The sequence below is a fragment of the Candoia aspera genome, chromosome 14 (assembly GCF_035149785.1).
Source record: "Candoia aspera isolate rCanAsp1 chromosome 14, rCanAsp1.hap2, whole genome shotgun sequence".
NCBI classification, from domain to species: Eukaryota; Metazoa; Chordata; class Lepidosauria; order Squamata; family Boidae; genus Candoia; species Candoia aspera.
The window spans coordinates 12,064,072-12,083,221 of record NC_086166.1 but is presented as its reverse complement, the minus strand read 5'-3'; the positions used below and the strand labels follow the sequence as shown (position 1 = coordinate 12,083,221).

The following is a 19,150-nucleotide window of genomic DNA, read 5'->3' as shown; positions in this document are numbered from 1 at the left end:
TATTTCTATAATGCGTACATACATACTTATACAGTATATATACACACAGACACTCACGAGCAGATGTCCATATGTAAGAGTGTTTGAGATTTTCATTTTTGGGGGGAGGGTTGGTGCATTTCTGTTTCTTTTCCTCCCCTTTGGTGCCCATCTTACAATGCTCTAAACCTCATGCCACAGTGGAACCCCTACCCTTGTTAGTTCTCAACGGTTTTCCTTCATTTCCTTGACTCTGCAAGAGATCATGCTCTCCCCTGAACACAATCCTAGCTGTGAGACCACCAGCAACTCCACCTTGACCAGTTGAAGCCAAAGGTGAGAAGGTCTTACATCCTGAAGGAGAAAGATCTGAGGGATTCAAGAAGGCTGAGCCGAGCCAGTGTTTCATTAGCAACCCTCTTCTCCTGTTCCAGCCTTCAGGGCCACAGCCTTCGGTCTGCTGTCAGTCAGGAGGAGAAAAGGCTTTGATGAGGAGACACTGAGCACCTTCTTTTCCTGACATCTGTGTGACTGGCAGGCCCCAGTGGAGCCACTGGTATTCAAGGATGGAAAAAGCACACTTTTGTATTCTGGGAAGGAGCTCCAGGCTTCCTATGGGCTTGTTTCATTTAAAGAGCAGAGCAGAGCAGATATTCTTATTTTGACTTGACTTCTTATTCCACAGTTCTTCATTCTGAAGATATCCTACATGGTCTACCCAAGTGCAATAAAGCAATCTCTTATAAAGCAATCAAATAAAACCAGTTTATTAATGAATCAATTAATTGCATGTGTTTTAGCAAACATCATAAATTATGGTAGTCCTTCGTTTAATGTCGGTTCAGACTTATGTCGGTGCTGAAAAACTGACTTACGACCAGTCCTCACAGTTATGATTGTCACAGTGTCCTCATGGTCATGTGACTGCGATTTGAGCGCTTGGCAACCAGTTCGCATTTATGACCATCACAGCATCCCATGGTCACGTGATCACCATTTTCAACCTTCCTAGCCAGCTTCTGGCAAACAAAATCAATGGGGAACTGCATGATTTGCTTAATGACCATATGGTTCACTTATTGTCTGAAGTGATTCGCTTAACAACTGCCGCAAAAAGGTTGTAAAATCAGGTGGCTTTGCTTAGCAACCAAAATTCCATTCCCAGTTGTGGTCATTAAGCGGGGACTACCTGTATACATGGGAAAAACTAGCATTCTGACACAAGCCAACATTTTGTGGCTTCCTAAGCAATCATTTCCCCCATGTTTGAGACAGTGCAGGGGCATATTAAGAGTTATTCAGTCCGCTACTTAGCAGAAGTTGGCATGTTCTACAACATCTCCTTCTTTTTCCTTCTGCAGGACAGAGCGGCCTTGGCAAGTCCACCATGGTCAACACCCTCTTTAAATCCAAGATCAGTCGGAAATCATCCTGTTCTGGTTATGAGGGGCGTATTCCCAAAACTGTGCAGCTGCTTTCCATCACCCATAGTAAGTGATCTGAAAAAGCTGGCTTGTTGCTTCTGTTTTAGACAGAAGCATATCTTTCCCTAGCCATCTTGATCCCAGTAGATCCATTCTTATCTAGAATAACTACTAGGGATTTTATATTCTTCTCCATCCATCTTACTCCAAGGTCACAAACGAATATTACTGTGTTTTTCATTTTGTGTTCTGGCTACAGTGACAGACACTTGATGGTCCCAATCCTCAGCTACTCTCTTAAACTAGCATTACAATTTATATGACTGGTTTCAAGGTAGAAAGGAATTATGTTTGTATGGAAGTTGCTCACAAGAGAACTATTTGGCTGGATTCTCAAAGTATGCTAGACTAGGCTTAAATAGAATTGGGTAGCCTGTGTTTCAGGATGTGGTAAGAAGACCATATACTGTCTTAGCATGATATATAAATCAGGTAGTAACACTAAGCCATGATCTGGTTGATTTTTCTGGCCACTGCATAGTAGGCAAACAGCAACTTTGGGTTGTTAACCTGAGTTTAGAGTTAAATATGTCATGTGAACCCAATTGCTGAGTCCATGAGGGCTAAGGGGTTCAAGAGAATCATATCACGTATTAGTCACTTGGGAGGACTTGTGAAGTCTAGAGCTATCACTGGAAAATTTTGATCTCAACATTCAGGTCTACCATGAGCAAATTTCAGAAATCTGATGACACTGAATATTCACACAGAATCCTTCCAAATCCTGAATTTCAGTTTTGCTTCTCTGTCCCTCTCTCCCATCACCCCCTAGCTTAAGAAGACTATTTTGATTTTCTAAGCTGGTTCAAGGGATGATATATAAGCTGCATTCATCCAACATACTTAAGCTGGTGATTGAATTAACCCATTTTCTGAGTTTGCACAATGCACTGAACCTAAACAAGCAAAATTATCTGGATATGTCCAAGACGCTGTTCCATTACAAAACCCAAACAAGCAGAATGTGTGAATGCAGCTTCTAGATCCAATGACTTGGTCAGTTGAATAAGAAATTTAATAAGAATAATTCAATGTTTGCTTTGACCTCTAACCATCTTGGCCCTGTGGACATAGCTTCCTTTTTTTAAAAAAAACAAAAAAAGTATTTTCCGCCCCACTTGCCTTTTTCTCACACCTTGAAGAACAAGACAGACAGACAGACAGAGAGATGAGATCAGGAAGGTGGAAAAACAGTAGTAGAAATGTTGTGTAGTCCTGTGCAGGACTGGAGGAAATCACCCAAATCAAATCAAATCAAATCAAATCAAGCTTATTACAGATCTAAGGCCAGATACAGTCAAAATATCTAGTAGTAACAATCTTACATACAGTATGTACGTATGTACGTATGTATGTGTATATATATATATATCAGAAAAACAATGATAGGATCTAAAATTAATTAAGAATAAAAATACGAAAGTAAATTGAAATAAAATACTTTTTAAAGGAATTCTAAACCTAAGTAATGGTGTGCCATATCATGCAGATGGTAGCACAAAACTGGGCAACTTGGGAGGATATTTTCAAGTCCTTTTCCGAAAGAAGTAGTATTAAATAGAAATCACACTCCCTGCCTGGAAATTTCTTCAATATTGGATTTATCAGGGTCTGTCTAGAGTCTTTTTACTGCTCCCCTTAGGCTTAGGGTTTCTACTGAGCCGTCACCACATGGACATAACTGAAGGTGCATAGGAGTACCCTTAAAACGTCCAAAAGGGACTGCTGAGGGCAGAGCATCCCAAATGGCTAAGGCGAAGGCCTTACGAAATTTCAAAATTGTGATAGACGATAGATAAGAAGCTGGAACGAACCCTTCCGGAAGAAAATGACAGATATTGGGGTGTAGCACCTTACTTAAATTTGTTTGGAGACCTATATCCCAGATTCATGGTTTAAAAACCCAACATTTTTGTGAGGTGGGGCGTAACTGTCCTTTTGAAAAATAGCTGGAGGGAACACCAGTTGTCCCCCCACGCCCTGCTGACTGCATAGGAGAGAAATGGTGTGGTGAAAACTATCTTTGCACTGGGCACACCGAAAGGACCGAAGGCTCACCAGTGAAGCTGGCTTACTGGCTCGATGAAAAAGGAGGCCCCTTTATTGTGCTGTCTGAAATAGGCGATTCTTATCCCACATCCCCATAACACCCGCTCCCACTCCTCGGTTACCCACCACGGCTGGAGAGTTGCTGGGCCTGACCGTTTCAGCTCCAACAAACAAAGGCTGGCTTGTGCAGGACTCCCGCTGGCCCATTAGAGCGTCACCATAGCTACCCTCCCGGGAAGTTCATGCTGGTTTTCAGAGGAGGAATGCTGTCATTCTTCCCAAAGGCAGAGCCCACGGCCCCATAGTTTGAGATCCCCTCCCCACCCACTCTCCAGCGGGGTCTTGGTTCCCCAGGGCCAGCCTTGTGATGAGACCAAAGGGAGAAGTTTCCCGAGGCCGCAGTCGCAGGGGAACACTAGCCTGCCCCAATGCTGAAAGGCTCTTTTGAGGATCCAGGGGAAGATGCTCTGCCCAGTTGCACATGGAATGGGGGAGGATGCCTCATCCTCTACCTCAGGCAACCAAGCGTCTTTGGCTGACCCTGTGGTGTCCCCTTTCAGCATGCTTTCTGCTGCCTTTCAGTCTAAGCCACAGAATTAAAGAGCCTTCACCCCCCAGTTCTAAACCACATCAGGAGTCTCTGCATCTGCTATTTATTTGAAAGGTTCAAGCCCTCATCCCGATAATCAGAATTATGCTTCCCTTTCCCCATCCCCGGAGCTGAAAAGCAAGAAGGAAGCAGGTGAGTTTCAGTCTGGATTGGGAAATGCGAACTAACCGAATGCCTCTTTCTCTGGCAGTTGTTGAAGAAAAAGGAGTGAAGATGAAGCTGACGGTCACGGACACACCCGGATTTGGGGACCAGATTAACAATCAAAACTGGTAGGACAGGGATGGGTGACTAGCATCTCCATGGAAGAACTGGCATGGATTTCCCCTGTGCAATGGTGTTCACTTGTGCTAAGCCAGGATGTGCCAATTCAGTTTTGACCTTTTCTGGCCTGGGGTTGCAATTCCACCTTTTTTCCCTTCCTGGGGGGCCACAAGGGTGTGGCCCATGAAGTTGTGACAATACCAGAGACATTTTGGGGGAACTGGTGGCTTTTGGATTAGACATTACGGTATAGTTGAAGAAGAGAAATGAAGGTGTTCATCCTCCATGGGGAAGACCTAAATCCTTCCCGACGGGGAAGACCTGCCTAGTTAGTAGAGTTTTAAGGAGTGTTGGGTAGAGGAGTGTTAAAAAAAAGAGAGAGTGAAAGTAGTGGCAGCAGCTATACGTAAAAAGGGGCAGAGCTTTGATTGTGTAGTTGTGGCCACCATCTTGACTTTTTTTACACACACACCCTGTGAATGCCCCTGAAGGAGGGGCTGCGATTGCCTTAAACCTCTGCAAGGCTTATGAATGAAAAATACCCCAAATACCCCCAAATGAAAGAGGTCCAAAAGGGAGATCTTCAGCTATGGAGATATGGGATTGTCCACCCTAGCTTAGATTATTTGTGAGCACTGTCATTGTGTTTAGCAAAATCAATGGCTTGGTGGCTTTGCAAACTCCGTCCTTTTGACCTGGTCAAGAAAGCATGCCTGTGCAAAGCATGCCTGCTATAATATACAATAATGTTCTTTGCTGCCTGGTTCAGAATGAGCCTTTGCTATGGGGAAAGATGCCCTTAATATGGAAGGGGAACAGCAGGAAGGTGGGTATTAATTGCTTTCAGGGATCAGGATAACAAGTCCAACTTTTTTTATATTTGCTACATGTCATAAATGGGAGGAGACGCTTCTGAGAAAGTCACACGTCTGTGCAATCCACTTCTGAAGGCAAAAAACCATTTAGCAGGACTTAACTTCCCAGCAAATTTTCAATAAATCAGTATTGCAGTATTTGCCCTACCAAGCTTTTACTCCGTATATACTTCCCTAAAAAAAAGGCCAAGTCCATAAAGTAAAGGACTTGCTCTGGGTACATGAGCATCTGCGTGTGCATGTGTTTACTTGATCGCTTTCACAAATAAAGCCTTAAATAATAATATAACAACCAAACAAATGGGTAAAAATCTGATAACTTTTAAATGTTACTGAACCGGATGGTTTACATTGGAGCACAGCCAGTACTAGAAACCAGAGCTTTGTAAATGCCTTTTAAAATAGTTGATGTGTTGAATGATTTGGTCTGAGGAGTTGGGGTGGGGCGGTTAATCTCCCTGAGCACAGATCTCCAAATCACTTCCTGTGGTGCCTTTTCCTCTTTCCAACGTTTCAGGCCTGTTTCACTCAGGCAGTCCCTTTTTAAGACCGCCCTACTGGAAGAGGGACTTAATTTAAGGGAGGGGGTGCTTCAGAGCACAGGAGCAGGAGATGGTTTAAAATGGCTCTAATTCACCACCAATGCTGGGATTGCCTGCCTTGTGCCGCTTACGAGGGTATCTGGAGGATGTGGTCCAAAAAGTCAAGATGGTGGCCGCAAGAGGGCCATTGAAAATGGGCCGAGCTTTGATGACACCATGGCAGTCACCCTCTTGGCTTTCATTACCATACCCTGTACACATGTCTGGCTGCATAAGTTCTGCATGGAATGCTCTGTGTTCATGATGGCCCAGGCACCATCCAGTTGGGAGAATGTTCAGCGCTCGTGTGAACATTTTCTGCAGGTGATGCAAGACGTGGGGTCTGGGTGAGTGGAAGAGAGGGGTTGAAATTGCATTGCCTTAGCAAGAATATTAAGTGTAGTATGCTGACCATCTTTTCTTGGAAAAAATAAAGGACAAACCTGAAAAAGGGGCAAATCTGAAAGAGGTTCATAAGGATAAAATAAATTTATTATTTACTTATTTTCTATCCCGCCTTTATTATTTTTATAAATAACTCAAGGCGGCGAACATACCTAATACTCCCTCCTCCTCCTCTTTTCCCCACAACAACAACCCTGTGAGGTGAGTTGGGCTGAGAGAGAGGGACTGGCCCAGGGTCACCCAGCTGGCTTTCGTGCCCAAGGTGGGACTAGAACTCACAGGCTCCTGGTTTCTAGCCCAGCACCTTAGCCACTAGACCAAGCTGGTTCTAATTCATTAATTGTTTATGTTTGTAGCTTGGCTTTGCACAGGAAAATTCAAGAGCAAAACCAAGAAAAGCTTTACAGGAATGCATATTCTAATAGAAATACCTAAAAAGCATAAAAAGGTATGAAGTTATAAGAAGAAAGTATTAAAAAGAATTTCTGCAATCAGACTGTGCATTAAGTGGTACCATTTGTACAGTACAAGTTAAATGACCCCTATAAAGGACAAAAATGAGTTTTTGAAAAATAAATCGATCTAAAGGACAGCTGTTCTGTTGTTTATAATCAAGGACATGTGGTCACTGCAGAGAAACCAAAAAACCAGATTTTCCAGACTTCACATACCATTTATTTAATAAATTTATACAGCCATCCGTCTCACATGCGTGACTCTGGGCAGCTAACAGATAAAACAGAATAAACACGTAGTAAAAACAACCAAAATTAAGCACAACAGAATTAACATAGCTGAGAAAACTCGTTTAACACAACCATGACTAAGAAACAGACTCACCCATATTATCACAGCCCCAGGCTAGATGGCAAAACCAGGTTTTCCAGGCCTTGCAAAAGACCAGCAGGGTTAAGGCGAGCCTATCTCAGGGGGGATGTTGTTCCAGATGACAGGCTACCCAATGGGCTGGTAGATTGCGCTGAAGCCAAAAGGAACTAATTTCCATTGCAATTTACAGCCCTTGCCCCAAACATACCATGTCATTTTTGGGATGATAGTATTATGCAAATGGCACAGATAATAGTAGGGTATCTTTATTATGGTCCAAGAACCAATACAACATTAATTAAACCCAAAATATAGTAACATGATGACAGTTGAATATACGGTGTGCTTCTGTTAACACCTCTGGATAGGACATAGGCTTGTAGCAAAGGCACAAAACTTGGCAATTAAAAAGGTGATCGGCTTTTTAGCAAGTTGAGGTACCCAAACCTCTAGATGACAGTGATCAGGGTGGTCAGGTGGTCTTTCCAATAAAGGGCAAATTATGTCATTATGCAGACAATGGAAGTTGATTCAGGTGACATCATTTGCACATTTTCCATCCCAGCAATGATGTATACTTCAATTTACCCGACTTTGGGGGGTAACAGACACCCCCTCCTCTTAGTTAATCCATTAAAAAGGGGTTTCCCTGAAGTAAGAATGGCTTGATGTTCCTGCAGTGAAGGTATTTTCTCAATGAAGTTCATCTTTTTGCTCACAATGATCCAGGGAGCCGAATCTCTGTCTCTCCCTTTCTCTAGCTGGCAGCCGATCATTCAGTACATCAATGACCAGTACGAGCGCTACTTAAAAGAGGAGATCCTTATTAATCGCAAGCAGAAAATCCCAGATACCCGTGTGCATGCCTGTGTGTATTTTGTACCACCCACAGGTCACTGGTAAGTCCTCCTTTGCTATGAGAGTCTATCTCCCTTCATTATGAAAGTATAAGCCAATAGGTGATCGTAGAAAGTGAGACAAGCTCTATTCAGAGCATGGCACTGCAAAAACTCTTTTGAGACTTGTGGATCTCTTTCATCTTTTACTCAGAAACTATGAGGCTGGTTTTAGGTTGCTCCCCAAAATGACAAACCAGAGCTGGCAGGAAACAAGAGCCTCTCGGAAGAACAGTGCAAGTATCTTGGTTAGACAGCATGCCCTAAACAAGACAAATAGACAGAGCATCTTATCTAGATGGTCTTTAGATTACGCCTCCCATCAAAGGTTGGGGAGAATGCTTTTCTTAATCCAAACTAAACCGGCGACAGGTGGTCTTTGAAATTCACCACCAAATGTGTTGGCAGAGCAATGGGGTGGACTATTTCTCCAGGGACAGAGAAATCCCCCAGCTACTACTTGAAGGCAGGGATTCCCCTTCACCAGTGATAGGAACATCGCTGTTGCAGAAGCCTCAAAGGAGCACTTCTCTCTTGAAGTCTTCCCTTGGGTAGCTGTAGATATTTGCCTTTTTACTGCTATACAGTATTTTGGATAGATGTGCCCAGTGTTAGTGCCATTTGAGAGAGATAGTTGGAGACCATATCTTTCGCTAAACATTGGCAATTGCAGCAGAATTGTATTGACAAAACGATGACTTTCAAACTAAAAGGAAACAATGATAGGTAAAACCCAAACCTTATGAGTAAGCATTCCCACTTCCAAGTCCATCTTCAGCAACAAGCAGTAGACTTCATTGTGATAGCAGCTCTGTTTGTATCATGACTGGATGGGTCTTCTTGCATTTCTTTCCCCTCAGGCTCCGCCCCTTGGACCTGGAGTTCATGAGACGTCTCAGTAAGATCACCAACGTGGTTCCCGTCATTGCCAAAGCAGACACCTTGACCCTTGAGGAGAGGGCAGAGTTTAAACAGAGGGTAAGAGAACTACCAGCATGAGGAGAGACCCAGAGAGTTCCTAAGGACAGAATGGTGGGTTGACTTAGAGAAGTGGGAGGAGAACAAGAAAAGATATCTGAGTCCTGGAAAAGTAAAAAAACTTCACCTTGACTGTGTTAGGTATAAGATGAAGTAGAGCGGGGCTTTGATAGGCTTTCAAGATTCTGTTACAATACCCTAACCCAGTGTTTCTCAATCTCAGCAACTTTAAGACGTGTGGACTTCAACTCCCAGAATTCCCCAGCCAGCCATGCTGGTTGTAGAATTCTGGGAATTGAAGTCCACACAGCTTAAAGTTGCTGAGGTTGAAAAACGCTGCTCTAAGCACATTAAAATAAATTCCAAGACTCTTGTTAATTCTTGTTTCCTGATATTGCCTACTTCAAAGGACCGATACATCGAAGGTGAAAGGTGATCCAGAGTGATCAGTGTCCCACCTTCTTTTAATTTTGAGATTTGATCGTTGGGTGATAATCAGATGGTCAGCAGGACTCCAAAACCTATGAGGCTTTTATGTCTTTTGCTTTACACATAGCATTTGGTGATGCACCAAGGATCAGACAACCATCCTAAGCAGAACTCATTTTATGTTCTCCATGAATCCAGTGCTATACATTTGGACAAAAGCTCTGTGATTTTAAAGTCCCTTTATGCTTTTGCGCGTGGGGATTGGGGAAGTGTGGCTGCATTCTGTGGCCTCATTTCCCACTTGTGAAGCCTTGGCGTCATGCGTACATGGTGCATGATGAATATAACCTCATCTGCCTTTTTATCACCTGTGCTTTGTGGAGATCCACATGGTGACAACAAGAACAAAAAAGTAAAAGTGTCAAACATGCCTGATACTACCAAGGAAGTACAGAAAATGTAAAAGAATTCTTAATCATAGTTTGGAGGATGACAATATTAAAGCTTCGTTTCGGCCTGTAGAGCGACCTTAAGCAAAATTTTGAAGTTTGTTTTTGTTTTTAAATAATTTTTATTAAAGAAGCTTTTTTGCAAAGTAACAAAAGTTTGAATTTTGAATGCTTACCCAGCTCGGTTTAATACTACCACGGTCAAAGAATAAAACTGAACTGGGCCAGCTGAAATAGCAGCATTAGATGCTTTCCTAAGGGTGAGAAAAATCCCAGAACATCTCAGGGAGAAGTTTGGACTTGAATATGGCTCTCTGATATTTTGTTGGTAAACAGAGAAGCATCCAATTACAAAATTCCTCCAGGTTCCTTGGGAGACGAGAGTCCATAAAGAGTTTTACAGCACGTCTGCTATAAACCATGCCAAAATCAAGGGGCAAAAAGAAAAGAAAAGAAATCTGCACTTCTTGGGTTGATCAAGAATATCACATCATGCCGTACAGGAAATCTGCTTTGCTTTGATACGATATTCCTTTATCCTGTCAATGAAGGAGGAGAAATGTTGTCCTACTAGTCATGTTTATGGCTACCATTTTATCTTGGCAGGTTCAGAAGGACTTGAAGGCCCACGGAATCCACGTTTACCCCCAAGTTGACTTTGACGATGACCCAGATGATCGGCTTTTGAACGATAAAATCCGGGTAAGTCAGTGGTGGCCGACAGGATGGACAGAATCTTATTGAGGATTACTGGCTGAGCTTATAGTTCAGCCAAAGCTGTGTACTAGTTTTCATGATTATTTTTGCAGTATTTCCTTCCTTTCCACCTCCATATCCTTGGTAGGTTTCAAATATTGATCTTGGCGAACATTAACTTTTATTCCCATGATTAGCAGTCAATGGTCAAACCGTGTAATCTGGATGAAATTTGCCTTTTGTTATATCTTCCCTGATAGACTGGAATTGCCCAGGTTATAACTGGAAATTATGCTTTGGCTAGAGAACCACAGTTGGAACTGAGATGGAAATTAAGCACTGTAGGAAAACTCAGGAGGTTCTAGCTTGGTTTGCCAGGTCCTTCACTAAATATTGTAACTTGGTTTAGACTGACATCTTTTAATATATATATATACACACACAAACATAACAGGACTCAAGAACTGTAAGAAATAAAGGCTGTGTCAAAACTCAAGAAGACTGTTGCTCAAGATAGATATGATGCTTTGTTATAGTCCTAGCCAAAAAAAAAAACCTCACAGCCAATCTATCTGGATAGATTCCAAATTCAGAATGTTTTCAAAAGATTTCAGAGATTTTTGTAGCTGACTGAACTTGCCTCACCACATAAGGCAGATACACAGCCTGTTTCTGGCAGCATTTGGCACTTTGGAGGTAGTTCCTTCACTCTCAACGGACTGGTTTAAGATTGGGAAAGGAGTACGGCAGGGCTGTACACTCTCACCCTACCTATTCAACTTGTATGCAGAACACATCATGTGACATGCTGGGCTTGAGGAATCCAAGGCTGGAGTTAAAATCGCTGGAAGAAACATTAACAATCTCAGATATGCAGAAGATACCACTTTGATGGCTGAAAGCGAAGAGGAACTGAGGAGCCTTATGATGAAGGTGAAAGAAGAAAGTGCAAAAGCTGGCTTGCAGCTAAACCTCAAAAAAACCGAGATTATGGCAACCAGCTTGATTGATAACTGGCAAATAGAGGGAGAAAATGTAGAAGCAGTGAAAGACTTTGTATTTCTAGGTGCAAAGATTACTGCAGATGCTGACTGCAGTCAGGAAATCAGAAGACGCTTAATCCTTGGGAGAAGAGCAATGACAAATCTCGATCAAATAGTTAAGAGCAGAGACATCACACTGACAACAAAGGTCCGCATAGTCAAAGCAATGGTGTTCCCCGTAGTAACATATGGCTGCGAGAGCTGGACCATAAGGAAGGCTGAGCGAAGGAAGATCGATGCTTTGGAACTGTGGTGCTGGAGGAAAATTCTGAGAGTGCCTTGGACTGCAAGAAGATCCAACCAGTCCATCCTCCAGGAAATAAAGCCAGACTGCTCACTTGAGGGAATGATATTAAAGGCAAAACTGAAATACTTTGGCCACATAATGAGAAGACAGGACACCCTGGAGAAGATGCTGATGCTAGGGAGAGTGGAGGGCAAAAGGAAGCGGGGCCGACCACGGGCAAGGTGGATGGATGATATTCTAGAGGTGACGGACTCGTCCCTGGGGGAGCTGGGGGTGTTGACGACCGACAGGAAGCTCTGGCGTGGGCTGGTCCATGAAGTCACGAAGAGTCGGAAGCAACTAAACAAATAAACAACAACGAACTTTCACTCTCACGTGACTTCAGATGGCTTCAGTGACATCATCACCTGACCAAATCTGATTGGCCTGTAATAATTGCAGTTGAATAGCTTTCCTGAGCTGATTCCTAACTGGCTTGGCTCACTTGGGAAGATAACATGGCAGTCGCAAGATACCCAGTCTTGAAGTTTACCCAAGAAGAGCTAAATTTTGAAATGTATCTCTGTAGGCAGTTTTTTTTTAAAAAAGGGAATCAGCTTGTGATTCTCAACTGAATTGAAATTTGGGCAGCTTCTGAAGGTGTGTTTCAGTTTAGCTGACATTCTGGACGCTCCCAGGCTATCAGACGTGATATAAATATTCAGACTCTGCTGATTTTTCTCTGTGTGACTTCACCAAGGCAGGAGAACCGAATTCCTCACCTTGCTTCTTCTCCTCTTAATCTAGGAGAAAATCCCCTTTGCTGTGGTGGGAGCAGACAAGGAGCACCAGGTGAATGGGAAGAAAGTCCTGGGTCGCAAGACCAAGTGGGGGATCATTGAAGGTAATGCTTCTTGGGGGGGAGCTGTCCTGCAGTGGCCTGCAGAGGTCCAGCTGAGAAATGTCCACACAAGAGCAAAAGAGAAATAGTCTCCATTGAGCTGGCTCAGCAGCTCTCCAGGGTTTCAAACTGTTCTCTCCAGCCCAACTTGGAAATGTCAGGACTGACTCTGGGACTCTGGGGGACAGTACGTGCAAAATGTACATGCATCACCATTGAGAGGGTTCCTCATCCATCACTTCCTGTGCTCATCTTTACCACCCAGCATCTGCACTTGTGGGAATTCGCATACCTAGGATTCTCCCAGTGTCACTTGATGACGAGATCTTGTGCACTGAACTGCAGTCTGCCCATTGATTAAAAGTGGCTTTAAATTTGATTTGAAGGGGGAAAAAACCAGATGATTAGATTCTCCACTCTTCTCCATCCTTGTCATGAGTACTGATGGCGAGCAGGAGGGGGCCCCTATCCAGGGGGGAAAACGCATGCGTAGTACTGAGGAGTTGAGCAGCCATTCCAAGAGACACAGATCAGACCCGACTTAACCTTTGGGGTTTATTTGTCTGAGTTTTTCCCACGCTTCTTCAGTTTGTTAGGATTTTCTGTCTTATGTAGCAGTAATAAACACTAGAGACCTATTCCTCGTCTCAGCGTGATTCCTGACTGTTAGGACAATCCTTTTCCTTTTTGCTCTTTGAGGAGACATCTAGAACTTAATTTGGGGAAGGGCACAGGAGGTAAATGGTGGGTTATGATTAGATGCCCTTCCTGTGCCATTTCTTTGCTACTGTTGCAGCCTGTTCTCTGCAGCTTTGCAGATGCAAATGTCCTTGCCAGCATTTGCTGCCCTATATGCTTGCAGCAGCCTCCAAGAACGCACTCTCAGGATTACAGTTTCCTTCCTTTGTTCTTTCCTTCAGCATGGGAAAATCTTTAGTTCCTATGCCCCACTGTAACTTCGCTTGAATACTTGCAGTTAAACTAACCACATCTGACTTGCCCATTTATCTGTGCACTTTGGTCTAAATGATTACTGTAATGGTACGTGGGAAAGACTTTGGGAGATGGGGCAAAGAGACACTGCCAAGGGAATGGTCAGATAAGAGAGGGCGTAGCCCACATCTTACCAAGTCATCTTGTCTGCCTCCTGAAGAATCTGTATAACGACCAAGTAGCAACAGTAAGAACAGACCACGGAACAACGGACTGGTTTAAGATTGGGAAAGGAGTACGGCAGGGCTGACTACTCTCACCCTACCTATTCAACTTGTACGCAGAACACATCATGCGACATGCTGGGCTTGATGAATCCAAGGCTGGAGTTAAAAACGCTGGAAGAAACATTAACAATCTCAGATATGCAGAAGATACCACTTTGATGGCTGAAAGCGAAGAGGAACTGAGGAGCCTTATGATGAAGGTGAAAGAAGAAAGTGCAAAAGCTGGCTTGCAGCTAAACCTCAAAAAAACCAAACTTATGGCAGCCAGCTTGATTGATAACTGGCAAATAGAGGGAGAAAATGTAGAAGCAGTGAAAGACTTTGTATCTCTAGGTGCGAAGATTACTGCAGATGCTGACTGCAGTCAGGAAATCAGAAGACGCTTAATCCTTGGGAGAAGAGCAATGACCAATCTCGATAAAATAGTTAAGAGCAGAGACATCACACTGACAACAAAGGTCAACATAGTCAAAGCAATGGTATTCCCAGTAGTAACATATGGCTGCGAGAGCTGGACCATAAGGAAGGCTGAGAGAAGGAAGATCGATGCTTTGGAACTGTGGTGTTGGAGGAAAATTCTGAGAGTGCCTTGGACTGCCAGAAGATCAAACCAGTCCATCCTCCAGGAAATAAAGCCAGACTGCTCACTTGAGGGAATGATATTAAAGGCAAAACTGAAATACTTTGGCCACATAATGAGAAGACAGGACACCCTGGAGAAGATGCTGATGCTAGGGAGAGTGGAGGGCAAAAGGAAGAGGGGCCGACCAAGGGCAAGGTGGATGGATGATATTCTGGAGGTGACGGACTCGTCCCTGGGGGAGCTGGGGGTGTTGACGACCGACAGGAAGCTCTGGCGTGGGCTGGTCCATGAAGTCACGAAGAGTCGGAAGCGACTAAATGAATACACAACAACAAAGCCCACAGCTGAATAGTGGGCAGGGTAAGAGACTCAGAAGGGACCCTCCCTAGCTTCTCGGGCTGTAAAGGAGATGTCAGGAGAATTGTCCTTTCAGACTTGCAAGAGTCTGTTAATGTAGCTTTATAATAAAGTAGAATTAACTTATCTGGTCATGTTTCCTCTCTGGTCTACCTGGTAAGGCTGACATCAATCTTGCAAGTCTGAAAGGACAATTCTCCTGCTGTCTCCTTTACAGCCCCAGAAACTAGGGAGGGTCCCTTCTGAGCCTCTTGCCCTGCCCACTATCCAGCTGCGGGCTATGCAGTCTCTTATCTGACCATTCCCTTAGCAGTGTCTCTTTTCTCTGTCTCCCAAGGGCTTTCCCACATACCATTACAATTATACTACTCAAGGTAGGGATCTGTATGCTATGGGCTATTTTTTTTATAGATGAGCAGTAAGACCATGCTGTTAAGCTCTGGTCCAAACATTTACATTTGATGTTTCAACACAAAACATCCAAAAGTTTTGATCTGTCGCATCAATTGGAAGTTTTGAAATGTTTTGGCAAAACCTACTTCTGCACATGTAGATTGGTGATGGTATCTTTGCAGCCATTTTTCTCTTGTTCTTTTTGGGAAGGAGGATGAATTTTTAAAAACATAAAAAAGGCTGTTAAGCCAACTGAAGGCTCAAGCCACCTAACTTCTCATTTCTATAAAGAAAAAAAAATCATGCTACCAAGTGGGAAGAGTTGGACACTAAGTTTTACTGCAGAAACATGGACACTTGTTGACTAGAGAGAGAAGGCTTGGGGGTGGGTTCATATGGAGTCTAAGGGTGGCAAGTTAGCCAGCCCTCCATGAATCATCATCCCTCTTCTTTGATGACCAAGCTCTGCACTTGCTGAGTGCCTTGGAGATTAGAGCTGGTTTCCCAGAAGAGACTGGTTCCTAGAAAGCAGGCCAGGAGTGACCTCTCTGCATTTGGAGATGGTGAATGCCAAAGGCCAGAACAGCAAAAACATCAGGGAAAGGTTTGCATAAAAAAGCATTGATGGTTTTTCTGGAAGCATCAGTCGGGCTCCTCTCCGAATAAGAGGTTAAATGCCTTAAATGCATCTTTTCTCTAGTTGAGCGCCATGGCTATTTGCGCACTTGGATGCAATTACCCCTTTTCAGTGAGGAGAGTCTGGCCCCGCTGCCACAGACCCTATGGTCTCCTGTTTCTGTCCCCCTTGCTCTGGTCCGAAATGCTAATCCACTTTTGTGTTCTTCTCTTTCAGTGGAAAACCCAGCCCATTGTGAGTTTCCTTTGCTGCGGGATCTCTTAATCCGGTGAGCTGTTGGCTTGGGAAACCAACCAATTTTGAGTTGTAGATGGGGGAAGGGTTTGGAAACTTAATGAGCCAATCAGAGAGGAAATAGGAGTGCCATGACTCTTGTGTTTTGATGCATGTACTGGCCAGATTCCTTGGCATTCTGATATTCTGTCTTGGTATGCCCTCTGGAAGTGCAGCAGGAACCCTGGGCTAAAACTATGGAGGATTCCTGGGCCAATCTATTTTTACTGATGTGATTGAATAGCATGGGATCAAGAAGACCCAGGTAACAAGGGAACCCATCAGATCCAGCTGCTGCATTAGCAAAGATTAGCCCTACCTTGCAATTGGAACTGCTCCCCTGTCTTCTTGGTGAGAAGTACAGGACCAGGTCTATCTCTTTCCTTCTATGGTTGGCCAAGATGGGAATCTTTTTTTAGAGCTTCTGGGGGTCCTGCAATTGGAGTTTCATTTCCAGACTGACTTATTTCTGGGACAAGATTTTCAGTTACATTGACCACCAGGGAGTACCACATCAGTACCAGTTTCTTCCCTATTGGGAATTGCCAGATGTGGGTAGCCAGATGGGTACCTGGGTCCTGACACTCAACAGTTTGCAAAAAGGGGCATATACAGGCTATCAGAAAGATGCATGGCAATATAAGGTGGATTGTATATACCATTCTGGTAGCTTCTGGGATGAGAGAAATAGTTTGGGAGCCAAAGGATGGGGAATTGGTAGGGAGTCATCCAACTCACTCATGTGGAATGGTTGAGATGTTGGTCTGCCTGATGGTTTCCAACCTCTTTTGCTGATGTCCCCTTCTCTTCTCTGTAGGTCTCACCTCCAGGATCTCAAGGACATCACCCACACTGTACATTATGAACAATACCGCATCCAGCGCCTCAATGAAAGCAACCGGCTGGCCAAGGGTGGCGAGTGGCTGGCACTGAGCTCCCTCACCTTTGAGGCACAGGGACAGCATGCTCTCCCCTGCCCCACCTCAGCCCCAGCACCCCTCCAGTAGCTTGTGCAGACTGGCTTCCCCTTTCTTTTTCTTTCTGGGGGGATTAGCTGGAGCAATGTTCCCAGAAGACGTCACACTCCCCCTGTAGCCCCAAAGTCCTCTGAGCATCTATGCCCCACTGCTGGACACCTTCCTTTCCATCTGTCTTCCATGCAGCTTCACATCTTGGAGAAGAACATGCTGGAACAGCTGGCAATTTAGCCAACCTTTTCACATTCCTTGCCATCTGCTCCACATGACTGTCTTTGCTGTGACCTCTACTTCTCAGCTAAGCACTGCACATCATCCCAGGAAAACCTCCATGCTGCCCTTGGAAGCAGTTTCCTTCTTTTCAGATGTTTGGACAGGAGCCCACTGGCCCTAGCAGAGAACCATTTCCTTCCTTAACCCACATTTTATTCCCTCCTTTGTTTGTTCCTAAAGCTAGTGGCTCCACGGTGCTTCCCTGTTGTGTTTTTGGGGTGGGGTGGGGAATGGGGGAGAGACCCCGAAGGTTTTGCATTGTGTCAAAGGTGGAGCTCACAAACTCTGATAGCCCAAGTGGGGACTCTTTCTCCATTGTAGATTGACCCAGACTGCAGGGTTGGTATCTGCAGGAAGGTTCTTCAGATGAAGGGTCAACCTTCTTTTGGTTGACTTGGACTGACTGGTAGGACCAAAATCACTCATCTGGAAGGTGGCTGGACAGCTGGAGGAATGAGATATTACAAGCAATCTTCTGCACAAGAGATGGTCTAGCTGTGAGACCTGTGTCACCCTGTACAAAGCTATGAGCTTCTGACTGAGGAATGCTCCCTCTGGGTACTTCTTCTCCTGAGATCCGTGAGCCTGGGACTATGCAGAACATTTTGTTCCAGCCTGGTCCCATGTTGATGCAGAAGAAGATACCTGGGAAAACTCTTCCATCTTCCAGAATTTGCTCAACTGCCCAGGCTTGTGGTTCCATCCATGACATTGACACTCCCGAGCAAAGGCTCTTGGTCAGCTTGTGAGTCTCTCCAGTTATTACATTAAATTCTAATTTAGAAGGTTTGGAGTTTTTATTTTTTGCTGGGGTGCTGTAACTTCAGTGTAGAACAAGGGGCTCATTCTCTGCCCTGTCCTGTAGCTCTCTTGGTGGGTAATGGAGGGAAAACGGACTGGGTCTATCGAACATGCTAAACCCTAAATCCTGGTTAAGAGAAGGACAGTTGCCATGGTCACATGATCATGCGATGACCATGCGATGTCCTGGTTCCCACAACTTGCTAAGAGGATGGTTGAGTTACCCATAACAAACAGAACCACAAAGTACCCAACTCTGTTTTGGCTTAGTATAGTACGTTCTATGAACTAAACCAGTATCTGTTCCAAGTGTCCCTTAGGAACCTTTGCTTCCCAATTTGTCTTGCAAGACCCTGTTTCAAGGAGGGGAGGCGTAAACAATGGCTGTCTTCACACAACGCCATTGAGCCGCAAGATTGAGAGAATCCACGTGCTTGGCTTATGTCCTGTGAACCCAGAGAATTGTATTAATTAATACAGTTCTGGTGAGCATGTTATGTGAACACAACTCAACTATGCTGTGTTGCTCTGGGTTTAAAGGTTTATATGTTGCCTGAACCTAATGAAATTATCAGCTCAACCTTCCCTGTGGAAGAAAAGGGGGAATAGAACTTGAACACATAAACAAATATACAGAGGATCTGTTGTGAACATTTTTCCAGAAATTACCTTCAGCTTTACAAAACCAAAAACAAGGGGTTTTTTTGTTTTGTTTATTTAAAAAATAATCCTTAAGAGTTACATTGACATGTAAAATAAACTGCTTTCTGGGTTCCAATGTAACTGGGACTTCTTGATTACAAGTTTGTCCTCAGAAGAAAGGAGAGGTGGAATTTGGTATATGATAATGGGCTTCCCCCAGCTTCATTCCCAGGGCCTGCCAGGAAACAGCTGATTAACAAACCACAGCACTGTTTCAAGGGATTATAAAGGACATGATGGC

The 19,150-nt window shown here is 44.1% G+C and overlaps 1 protein-coding gene across 4 annotated transcripts in view; it reads left to right on the top strand.

Annotated features, from left to right (window-relative positions):
* SEPTIN12 (septin 12) overlaps positions 1 to 18,191 on the top strand; it is a 75,273-nt gene extending 57,082 nt beyond the window's left edge. For all 4 annotated transcript variants that reach the window (XM_063315235.1, XM_063315237.1, XM_063315238.1 and 1 more), the window contains 8 exons: positions 1,341 to 1,469; positions 4,313 to 4,394; positions 7,837 to 7,974; positions 8,832 to 8,949; positions 10,434 to 10,529; positions 12,600 to 12,696; positions 16,100 to 16,151; positions 16,974 to 18,191. In XM_063315235.1, the coding sequence (XP_063171305.1) occupies positions 1,341 to 1,469; positions 4,313 to 4,394; positions 7,837 to 7,974; positions 8,832 to 8,949; positions 10,434 to 10,529; positions 12,600 to 12,696; positions 16,100 to 16,151; positions 16,974 to 17,163 (902 nt within the window). In that variant the 3' untranslated portion in view covers positions 17,164 to 18,191. The remainder of the gene's footprint in view (positions 1 to 1,340; positions 1,470 to 4,312; positions 4,395 to 7,836; positions 7,975 to 8,831; positions 8,950 to 10,433; positions 10,530 to 12,599; positions 12,697 to 16,099; positions 16,152 to 16,973) is intronic.
* The last annotated feature ends 959 nt before the right edge of the window (positions 18,192 to 19,150 follow it).